At 40.9% G+C, this 12,321-nt stretch overlaps 1 protein-coding gene across 1 annotated transcript in view; it reads left to right on the forward strand.

Moving 5' to 3' along the window:
• The first annotated feature begins 7,079 nt into the window (after window positions 1–7,079).
• Window positions 7,080–12,321, forward strand: part of si:dkeyp-72e1.9 (syntaxin-binding protein 4) — a 105,050-nt gene continuing 99,808 nt past the window's right edge. The window contains exon 1 of the mRNA XM_039824931.1: window positions 7,080–7,599. Within this exon, the coding sequence (XP_039680865.1) occupies window positions 7,535–7,599 (65 nt within the window). The 5' untranslated portion in view covers window positions 7,080–7,534. The remainder of the gene's footprint in view (window positions 7,600–12,321) is intronic.

The raw sequence follows: 12,321 nt of genomic DNA on the forward strand, positions 1-12,321 counted from the left end.
TTAAAGAAAAATAAATAACTGAAAGGATTAAACTGGTCCCTCTTTTTCTCTCTGTTTTTCCTCTCCTCTGTCCTCTCCTCGGAGTTTGACAGTGTGTGTGTGTGTGTGTGTGTGTGTGTGTGTGTGTGTGTGTGTGTGATGGCTCGCCCCCTCCCTCATGCCGTATAATTGGTTGACACCTTGTGTATGATTGACAGGAACAGAATGTGAGGCTGATCAGACAGTCGAAACTAATGTGTTTCTATATAATTATTTTTTTGTTCTTTGAATTGGTCAATTATTTTAAATAAAATAAAATTCACTCATTATTTCATTATTACATAATGATTTAATTTCTATAGGCTATATTTTTAAAAATAGAGTCGGCTCTTCGGATATGCGAGCCAGCTCCCGTCGTTCACCTACAAGAGCCGGCCTGTCTAATGGCTTCTGGCAGGCCGTTGCGATAGTGTTTTTCTCGTCTACTTCAACAGTGCTGACAATGTGCTGTAGGAATTCCTTTTTGTGTTGTGACAGCAGGTGCCCGCTGGGAAGGAGTGACAGAGGTGAAGTACTGAGACTTTCTACAGAGTTAGAATATTGTCCAGAAGAGGGTGCTACATGTCCAGCTGCCTGTGCTGAGTACACAGGGCTCTCATGTGTGGAGGAGGGCCCACAGGTACTGGAATGAATAGCCGTGGATGCGGGGAGGGGCCCAAAGAGAATGCCTATGTAAGGCTGTAACAATTCAATGCTGTACAATTAATTGTCTCAGAAATAACCGTGATTAACAATATAATTGTCTCTTTCAATCAAATTTAAAATGATTTATTTATTGCTTTTTTTAAACAAATTAATGTTTTGAATGAATCCCAGGATACATCTTTTGGTTACATCACTGTCATGTGACCGATATAATATAATAACACAGGTACACAGCCTATGAAGTAAACCATGCCTCTTTATTATCATCAAAAAATGTTCTAACTGTATTCCATTTTTGTTGCCATGAACGTGTATAATTAGCTAACATTAGCTAAGGGCTTGAGGCGTATGACTGGTAATTGTGAAATATTGGATATTTTTTACTCATGTTTAGAGAGGAGATATCTCTTTGGTGCAGCTGCTAACAACTCATAAACAACTGAAACGTGACAAGTAGACGCTGATCTTCTGTCAGGGCTCACAAGCCAAAAAAGTTGGAATGCACTGGCTTAATCTTTAAAAATTCATTGTATTATATCAGTTCATCATATGTGTTTTTCTTATTCTGAAAGTAACTTTTATCAGTAACTACAGATGTAGAGGAGAAACAAGTAGTACAACATTCCCCTGTCAAACGTATTGGAGTAGAATTAAATAGTTGCATCACATGGAATTACCTCAAAATGTTACTTATAGTCAGTGGTGGAAATGTAACTTCAGAAAATACATTTACTCCAGTACTGTACTTAAGTACATATATTTGGTACTTGTACTTTACTTGAGTCTTTTCTTTTCATGCTACTTTCTACTTCTACTCTGCTACATTTCAGAGAGAAATATTGTACTTTTTACTCCACTACATTCATCTGACAGCTTTAGTTACTAGTTACTTTACACATTACAATTTCTGCACACAAAACACATGTAGTTTATAAAATCTGATGTTTTATTATAAATGAAACTAGCCAACAATAGAACGGCCTACAAGTCCAGCTGAAATGATTAGACCGTTAAACACACAACTGGTTGGATCCTTTACACTTTCTACAATGGAAGGATTGAGCTTTACTTTTAATACTTTACCACATTTTCCTTATGATACTTACACACTTTTACTTACAGTAAGTAAAATGTTTAATGCAGGACAGCCATCATTAATGGTTTTGAATCCACCTGTGCTTTTCCTACTATGACATGTCAACATGTCTGCCGTGAATAAAGGTCTATAAGAATTAACAATAAACTCAAAAAACAGAAAACAGATGTATACGAAATAGGTGTTTAGCATAAGATAAAGGAGTCTGAATGGGTTGAGTGCAGAATGCAAAAAAACATAAGTTTAAAAAAGGTATAATTCTGATTTAGGATTCATTTCTTTTCATTTTTTTTTTCATTTCATCATTTCTTTTCTTTTCCCGGTGGAAATGTGTTTCCATAAAAATAAGGTTAAGGTACGCCATTTTGTTTTAGAGCTCAATAAAGCTCAGTTTGACTAGGCGATGACGAGTGATCGAAAGGCAATGATTCCTGTAATACATGCTGAAGATGAGGCTGTGTGTATGGCAATGTCTGTGATAGTTTTAGGGTTAAAAGTTATGGTCAAATGCTGAGGCGGTGGGGTTAGACGGAGTGCCATCGTGGATTTGACTGGATTAGCTGGTCTCAGGTTCCCATAATAGCAGATCACAGCTACATGTCCCCAATCCTATCTGCAGTCATTACGAGTCAAAGAGTCAGAGAGTCAGAGAGTCAGAGAGTCAGAGAGTCAGAGAGTCAGAGAGTCAGAGAGTCAGAGCGCTGATGCTTGGCCCGAGGCTCGTTAACCTTCGACCGTGGGATTAAAATAACAGGAGGATTGGAGTGCAGACACCCTGATGAGAAGCATATGGAAGAAGGCTACTATCTAATCTATTCAGACTTCCAACACAAGGCTTACTGGACGTTAAGATGGTGATTGGGATTGGGCTAGAGACATTTGGTGTGTATTACTCTAACATTAGTCTATATCGACGATGTTTCATTTCCGGGATCGTTCAGGCGCCGCTGGAAATTCGGCCGGATGTCCGTCCCCCTTCCTCTTTCTTTGTGTTGGCTTTCTAAACTGCGGTGGATTTGTGAGGACTATGGTTAACTGCTCCTCAGATCTCTGCAGGGTAAATCCAGACAGCTAGCTAGACTATCTGTCCAATTGGAGTTTTCTGTTGTACCACTAAAACAACCTTTGAACGTACACATGTTCCACCAAAACATGTTCCTTCCGGCGCTTAGCGCCGCCCAAGACGATTGTGATTGGTTTAAAGAAATGGCAATAAACCAGAGGACAGTTTTTTTTTCCATCCAGGAATGCTGTGTGGACTAGACAGACCCTCTTTTGCGGCGCTGTGGAGGAAGGTCTGGCTATGCGAGACTACTCTAACATCAATGAGTCATCCCTTCCCATATTAATATTGAGACCTTATAATTACTATAGGTCAAACCAACCAGAGCATTGTTGACAGGATTCTGGACTCAGTACACTATTTTTTTTGACTAAAGTTTAATAGTCTTATAAACTGCAAAAATAAAATGATCACTGCTCTGATCGCAACTATGTTTCTGACTTATGAGCTTCTGAAAAGCTCCAGAGCCGGGAAGCACATTGTTTCATAATATATATATTATATTTTTTATGTGGTGAATGTTTTCATTAGATTCATTCTATTTGAATTGTACTACTTTTTTTTGAACAATCACAAATAAATATATGATTCATGCTCTGAAACAACAGAACAAATACTAGAAAATGCATTTCCTGCAGAAAATGCTTGTGAATGCTGAACAGCTAAATTGCTACAGCTAAACTAAATAGCTGGCTTTAATGCGTACGAAGGTAAAGCAGCAGTGAGAATAGTTGGAAAAGTGGGAATGGTTTAAATTGGTATAACTTTCAATGAAATTATAAATAACACCAAAAATGTATGAAGCAAAAGTGGAATTTTTATTTTTTATTTTTCTGAAAAGCTGTCACTACGCTTTGAGGAAGTAAATATTGTGGGCGTGAGAGCAACTTATAGAGGTTTTAGGACGATTTTTCCAGGGCTCCCACTCTGGTGATGTCATCACCCACTCTAAGTCATGCAATACTCACTCCATTATAAGCACATAAGCCTGAATGACTTAAACAGTGATACCACTTAAACAGTGATACCACAAAAACTGTAAAATATATTGTATGAAGCTGAATACAACTGTAATAGCTAAATATTTTGTGAACAGCTTAAAGGTCCCATGGCGTGAAAATTTCACTTTATGAGGTTTTTTAACATTAATATGAGTTCCCCCAGCCTGCCTATGGTCCCGCAGTGGCTAGAAATGGTGATAGGTGTAAACCGAGCCCTGGGTACCCTGTTCTGCCTTTGAGAAAGTGAAAGCTCAGATGGGCCCATCTGGAATCTTCTCCTTATGACGCCAGGGCGTAATGATCTGCACATTTTAAATTGTAGAATGTCAACTCCTCTGGGTTGCTAAAACCCCAAAACGCCAATGAAAAATCCTGAGAACACCACCTCAGGGTCCTCTGTGGCAGCTATGGATGGAGCTGTGAATATAAGATGAACTGTAGTGGATCTTTGGCTTCTCACCAGGGGCGGGGCTAGAAGGGGGGCAACGGAGTGGCACCAGTGAAATAAAAACAAATGAAATCAATAATGAACGCGATGTGCTTTATTTAGCAAAATGACAGTGCGTTGTTCTATCCTATCCAATATTTCCTATATTTCTAAGCATATTTTCTATGCTGTATTCTGATAAAATGTCCTCCCTCCTCGACTGATTATCACCCCCGTGCCACCCCACTTAAAAAATCCTGGAATCGCCCCTGCTTCTCACCATGAGATCCTCAGTTTAAACTTATGATGACGTGTTTCTGAGCTGCAACTCCGACTTCTAATGCGCTGATACTTTCTAAAGACAGTGGGACGGTAAACGGTACACAGCAGGGATCAGCTGGGTACCTGGCGGTGCCCTCAGAGGACGCCCCGGGCAGGCAGCCACCCTCCAGGGTGCCCAGCTGGGTTACGGAACAGGAAGAAGCTGCTGCGAGCGATAAATTACATCCTGCGTGTTTGTCTGGAATACATACTGTACATGAACTGGGTTAGCAGTTGTGACTACAAAGTGACACAAAAAGCACAATTTGACTGACAAGTGATCTCTGGAAAGTGTATTCAGAGAATTGAAGACCACATTTACTTGGCATTGTTGAGGATCCTTGATAGAGCAGTCCAGATTATTGTTGCATTTTGATTAAAATGTGGCAGAATTTGTCAGCTACACTTTCATTATTCTCAAAAATAGAGCTCAAGAGTTTGGTTCCGGAAGTAAAAAAAGTAAAAAGTTTATTTTCTCCATAAGGATTTTGATTATTAGCCATCATGTCTATATACCATCCAAGGTAGACTGACCACGAGCCTTGAGGTTGTGAAACAAAAAATGATGCCCCTGTAGAAGCCAGTCATTTTGTATGATATCAACCGTGTTTTAATAAAAATATGTTTTATTCCCGATTTCATGGAGAGGTACACTACAATCCTAAGCATAACAGTGATGTCTCTGATTGGTGGAGCTCACATGGAAATGTTTACCGCACCCGCGACCTGCGAACGGCTATACTGAGCTGCAAGCATTGAATTCTACGATCTTTTTTGTACACAGTCTTTTACTTTCGCCTTTTTTGCCGTCTTCAAAATGCGCCGAATCACATGTTTTATGGTCATGATTAATCTTGTAGCTGGTTGGCTTGAATGAATTCACTTCCGGAACCAGAGCCGTTCACCGTTGAGCTCTATAGGTATTAAGATTAGTCATGCCGTTTACGCCAAATTCATACCCTACCTATGTAATGTAACTTAAAAATGGTAACATCCAACCATTTTTGCCTCTTTTTGGGTTGCAGGAGTGAAAATGAGGCATCCTTAACATTTGTTGTGTTTTTCCTTGGCCAATATGTTTTTCCCAAATGATGTAGGTCTTCAGATGTTTAGGCATTATAAATGGCTTGAACGATATAGCTGCCATAAATAGGAAAACAATCTCTCCTGGGGAGCAGGCCCCTGGACCGGCTGGTTCCGCCCTGTCAATGAAGCATTTTTTTTTTGTCTGCAGGATTTTTAGGAAATCTTGGTCCCATCTCCCAAGAGCCTTTGCTGCTTTTTTTTTGTGCGACTATTGGTGGCCTGTGGTGAAGCCTACCCAAGCAGTTAAATGAGCAATATTAGATTATTCATTGATTCTGTTTTGGTTTTTTTCAATGAAGGAGGAGTAGCCTGGATGTAATTCTAAGATATTTTATCTAGGTAATTTAACTTTTTGGGGAAAACACATCAGATCCGATCATTCTGCAAGACCAGCTCATTATTATTTATTTATTTCAATTGGTGTTGGGCTTTAGATAAGATTAAGATTGACATTATTGTCCCACAAATTTGTCTTGGGCAATCATAGGGGTGCACATTCTTTAGAAAATGTAATTTATCTAATGAACTACAGCGTCACAAACCAACAGGGGCCGGGCTAGAATAGGGACGGGGCGGGGGTGATTGGCCCCTCCTGGTGCCTGTTCTACCAATCTTTTCAGCCCTTGTCACATGACCAATTCATGTTTCCATGATGACTATCCAAAATTCTGATACCATAGAACCATGGCATACTGAGCCTATAGAAAATGTGTAGGCTATTTATCAGATATACAATTAGTTAGGGGTGCACATTCTTTAGAAAATGTAATTTATCTAATGAACTACAGCGTCACAAACCAACAGGGGGCGGGCTAGAATAGGGACGGGCGGGGGTGATTGGCCCCTCCTGGTGCCTGTTCTACCAATCTTTTCAGCCCTTGTCACATGACCAATTCATGTTTCCATTATGACTATCCAAAATTCTGATACCATAGAACCATGGCATACTGAGCCTATAGAAAATGTGTAGGCTATTTATCAGATATACAATTAGTTAGGGGTGCACATTCTTTAGAAAATGTAATTTATCTAATGAACTACAGCGTCACAAACCAACAGGGGCCGGGCTAGAATAGGGACGGGGCGGGGGTGATTGGCCCCTCCTGGTGCCTGTTCTACCAATCTTTTCAGCCCTTGTCACATGACCAATTCATGTTTCCATGATGACTATCCAAAATTCTGATACCATAGAACCATGGCATACTGAGCCTATAGAAAATGTGTAGGCTATTTATCAGATATACAATTAGTTAACCCCCGTGCCACCCTACTTAAAAAATCCTGGAATCGCCCCAGCAAACCAACACTGTGAACAAGACAACAACGTCAAACGTCAGTCAGTAGCTCATACGGTTAAATAAGGTGACTGTCTGGATAGCGTACGGGCCGTTTTTCTTAAGTGGACCTTGAATGCAGCAGCGCTGATGATCCACAGGAGTCAAATGTCCCCAGCACTTGTCTCCTGTTACCTGCTGTAGGCTTGGCTACCGGGCAGGGACTGTTATTAGAACTGTGTACCGTGCGTCTCAACAAGAGACAGTGGAATGTCCAACAGAGGTCAGTCAGCAGGAATAAGCCCACGTGTCGGTCAGATTAGAATAGGGAGAGACAGAGCGTCCCGTTACCCGGCGAGCAGTGTCCGGCTCATTGATTTGAAGGGGGATGAATGCTGACACATCCACGCGCAGTCAGCGAAGGCACGCGGCTGACGGGTCGGAGAGCGGGCCAGAGTGATGCGTTTCTGGGACGGGGGGGCACTTCTACGTAGTTTCTACTGGGGAAGCTCAGAGCAACAGCAACAGCAGCAGTAGCAGCAGCAGCGTGGGGGCTGAACACCTGGACCACATTTGGATAATATGTCTCTGCTGAAACAGCGGGGGAGAGAGCTCGAGCGTTTCGATGGACTGTCGCTCATTTACTGGTACGTGACAAATGACACACACACACACACACACACACACACACACACACACACACACACACACACACACACACACACACACACACACACACACACACAAGTTTAAGGCTCAACTCAACCCCTGCGCTTCACCCTGGGAAAAGAGAGAATGCAATACAAAACTTCATTAAGAATTCCTTATCAACATGCCTGCGTAGAGCATCCAAAGTAAGCTAGTAGCGTTCCCCTGGTCGATTCGGCACACTTCACCCATCACACTCAACCAAATAGGCTATAGACACAGAGCGGTAAAGATATAGTGGAGAAAGTGTGTTTCCCCTGCTAGTGTAGCCGAATTTGCCAAATGACCATTATGATTCATAATTTAGGCTACAGCAGGGGTCCTCAACGTTTTTTTAAGCCAAGGACCCCTTAACTGAGAGAGAGCGATGAAGCAGGGACCCCCTACTACATATATTGTATAAAATGAAGTTGGATATTAAACTGGGCCTACAATAACGTGTAGGGCGGCCTAAAGCCTTTATAGTTACCTTTTTTAGTGCATAGAATTCTAAGCTATCAAAATAATAATTGTTGGCATGATTTTATAAATAATAGTTTAATTCTCAACTTAAATGTGGCACAGTGAATCCTTTGGGATTAACTTTATGTGTGGATGGCTACCTTAGTGACAGCATAACCTATAGGCAAGTAAGCCCATCATCAGTGGGGATTTATATTTGCTAATACTATGTTGGATTCATGTAAAGACTTTTAAATTTTTGAAAAAACAACAAAACAAAAAATTCAACAATAATTTGGAGGCCCCCCTGCAGTGACTCTGAGGACCACCTAGGGGCCCCGGACCCCCTGTTGAAGATCTCTGGGCTACAGTATGTTTATTGTTGCATAACAAACAATGTGTGTAGCCTGTAACTTTTTAGTTTTTTTGAAAACTTGTCAGGTGTGTAATTTCTTTGTCTAATTTGGAATTTCATTTTGATTTGCGCTACAAAATAGGCCTACCAACAGTAGGCCTACAAGAGGAAAGGCTATTTCAAAATTAAAAGGAAAATGTAAATTTTGACAAAACCTTTTAGTGCTCTCTACCTTTTACTATTGTATTAGTGATTGTAGCACCTGTTTCAATAACTAGCAACTCAATGTAAAACCCTGCAGATTCAAGCAAATTCATACTTCTATAACTATAAGTGGAGTATTTAAGGAGTGGAATGAAATCTCTTTAGGGTTACTTCCAGTGGCATTAAAAAAAAGAAAGAAAAAAAAAGACTGACAATATGAAGCAACATGCAATGCCAATGACAGGTGTATTCTCTTTTTGTCACACTATTGAAATTGCATTATCCCACATGACACAATGTTGAGATCCAAATAGGAAATACATTTAGCATCTATGAAAGCAACCGAGAAATCGCTCTCCCAGGAAAAAGACAATATGAGTTTTCCCAAATCCAAATGGATAAATACAGATGGAATGTGAATGATCCGCATGGTGGAAAGTAGGGCAGTTTTGGAGGAGAGCTCATTGTGTTCCTGTGTTCTGTCCTGAGGGGAGGAGTCAGTCAGCTAAACGGAGGTGCTGAGTGGACTGTTGAGGCTGGGTCAGCCGGGGAGCGCTTAAAGGCAAGCTGAAGGGAGGTGATAGGACACTGTTTGGGTGCCCCTCTCTCCGGATACCAGCCTTCTCATCCCTCAAACGGAACCGCCACCTTAAGTTTCCCTCATGATTCTCTCCTCCCAGAAGTTACCCGAGCTCTGGGATTACTTTCTGATTTACATCTCAGGAGCCCTAGAGTTTAATCCTGACTGCAACGACATAGACCTGGGACTGTTTCCTCTCAGGATGAACCCCACCATTAAGACCAGGTAGGGGTGTGTGTGTGTGTGTGTGTGTGTGTGTGTGTGTGTGTGTGTGTGTGTGTGTGTGTGTGTGTGTGTGTGTGTGTGTGTGTGTGTGTGTGTGTGTGTGTGTGTGTGTGTGTGTGTGTGTGTGTGTGTGTGTGTGTGTGTGTGTGTGTGTGTGTGTGTGTGTTTGACACAGCAAGAGTCAGGAGCAGCGGGTGCGGAGGGATGCTTAATAATCTGCTGAGAAACTGCTTCTTTAAACGGGCTGCCAGGAGTCTGTAGTTGCGTGGGGGGGGGGAGGCTGTAAGGATATTCGGAAATAAACTCCAACCTGCACTTATACAGGAACTTGATGTACTTCACTGGCGAAATGCAGCGATGTTGAGAAAACAGGGGAATGAGCTATATGTGGAATGCGTACAGTATGTGTGACTTGTAGATCAAAATCAACATTTTGTGAGGAATGCCGGAATCTGGTTTAAGTTTGTACCGTTGACAAGATTATAGCCTATGTCTGTGTTTTTTTTTGTATTGTACTAGTATACTGAAAATAGTAACAAGAGCAAAACCTTTTTTTTTAAATGGCTTAAATTGTGTAACATAAATTACACCATGCAGTACATTCCTCTGATAATACTTAAAATGATGTATTCCTGATACACATGTGAAATGTTTGTGTTAAAGGGTGGTAAACTGTATTTGACATAATGTAAATGTGACTCCGGTAACTCGGGTTGGCAGAATGGTTGTAAGCGAGGGAGTGACTGGGGTGCAATGGAAATGATTCATGGTCATCCTGACTTTTTTTATTTTTTATTTATTTGTATTGATGCAGTGCGTTAAAATTACAATGCCCGCCCTTTTTAGTTGCATCATCTGTATCTCAAACTAAAAGCCATAGCTGAATAGATTTTTGGAAGGTTGTTTGGCTGCAGTAGGGGTTAGGCAGTATATGTATGTGAAACCATAATGACTCATTATTGGTATTAGTTAAGAACAACAAAAAAGGCAAATGTGAAACGAATAGAGCATTAGTTCCTAGGACTGCTCAGATTATTTTTGGGCTTTTTGTGGCCTTTATTGGATAGAGTAGGTGAAGACAGGAAAGGTGGGTGGGGGTGGGGGGGCAACATACAGCAAAGAGCCGTGGGTAGGCAGGCCGCAGTAAGTGTTCATTACAGTAAGGGTTCCCCATGCGTGGTCTGTGGTCCACCAGGGGGTCCCCTGCAAAGTGGGAACAATATTTCCTGCTACTGAAGCCATAGACCACATGTGTCAAATTAGGTTCACAATAGATTTTGGCTCATCTAGTTGTGCGCCAAACCAAAAAGACGGTCAAGTGCTTTTCAAACCGCGATTACGCAACACTCAAAGAATTTAGCAGATTTACTGACTTTGAGACTCCCCAAATGTAATTTGCAGCCAGGGGGGGTCTAGCAACTCTCCGTTTGGCTTGCGAGCTGGAAAAACTAACTGGCCTGGCCAATCACATCGTGCATAGAGTCGGTGGGCGGGCTTAACATAATGACGGCACAGTTGCGACAGTTCCGGGTGAATTCCCTGCTACTTGAAAACAAAGACGATGGCTGCTGCTGCTGGAGAACAGCGAGAGTTAATGTAGCATGGCTAACAATAGTGAAATAATGACTTTAGGCTGCTACAGAGGCAGAGGACATGGCTAACGTCAGCTATTTTCCTTCCTAATGTAACTTCACTAAGCAGACAAGTGCACATTTTCTGCTAAGTTAGTACTTTTACTCTAGTGTTAAATTAAATTGAGCTGGTATCACGTCTGTTGTTTAAGTCTTCCACCATTGTGTACATCTGGTTTTGCGTGTATCTGTGTTGTACAGCGAGAGCACGTGCACAAAGTAAACACACACACACACACACACACACACACACACACACACACACACACACACACCTACAATGTGTATGTGTGCATTTACATTGAGAGAAATTGAATCGCAGCATTATTTATATTATTTATAGTAGTGGATAATTGTAGTGGTATATCTTTTTACATAAAAACAATTGGATCCTGTAATATTTTGTTTAAATTATTGTTAAATCCAGTGCTATATTATCCAAAAGGACACACCTTTTTACAACAGCGTTAAGCGTTGTCATTACAGATTCTGGTTAAATTAACATGTCTGTCTTTATTTTTCTTCGTTTAGGGCAGCAGTAGCTCTGGCAGCAAAGGGGGATCCACATCAAAAAATATTATTGTATTATTAATTCGAACTTAATATGGTACATTTAAAAAATATACCAAATAGTCTATAGGCTATGCTGTTTAAAATAAAATACAGTAAAGTTGATTTTTACCCAGACATTTCAAAATAATACATTTTAGAGGTGTCCCGTGGTATTTTTGCTGAAGGTTATCATACAGTCAGAATCTCATACCGGCCCATGATTAGTTATATGTCAACAGAAGTGCAAAAAGCAACTAAAATGTCAGAAAAGGCGACAATTTTGTAAAAAAACCCAACAAAAACGTCAAAAACAAGCAACAAAAATGCAACAAATAAGAGTCTAAAAAGAGACCTGCAGTAATACAGTCCAGTGTTTCCTTTAGGATTTTTCTCAGCAGTGGGGGCAGGTCTGTCCCAACCATTCAATACTGGTATTCCTAACAAATTGGGCCTAGGCCTAATACCATCTAATTGTGCAAATGTACTTAATTTATAGCTAGTCCTAGGTCAGGGGTCATGAGGGCCAGAATACAACCAGCATCATCATCAAGAATGAAGATGTGAACAGAAAGATTGCATATTAAGTCGCCATGTTGGTTTGTTTTGGTCTTATAATACAGCCATTAATGCTCCAGCAGAGGATGGTTAGTTTAGCCAGCAGTTAAGTTTACAA

Source organism: Perca fluviatilis, chromosome 15 (assembly GCF_010015445.1).
Source record: "Perca fluviatilis chromosome 15, GENO_Pfluv_1.0, whole genome shotgun sequence".
Lineage (NCBI taxonomy): Eukaryota > Metazoa > Chordata > Actinopteri > Perciformes > Percidae > Perca > Perca fluviatilis.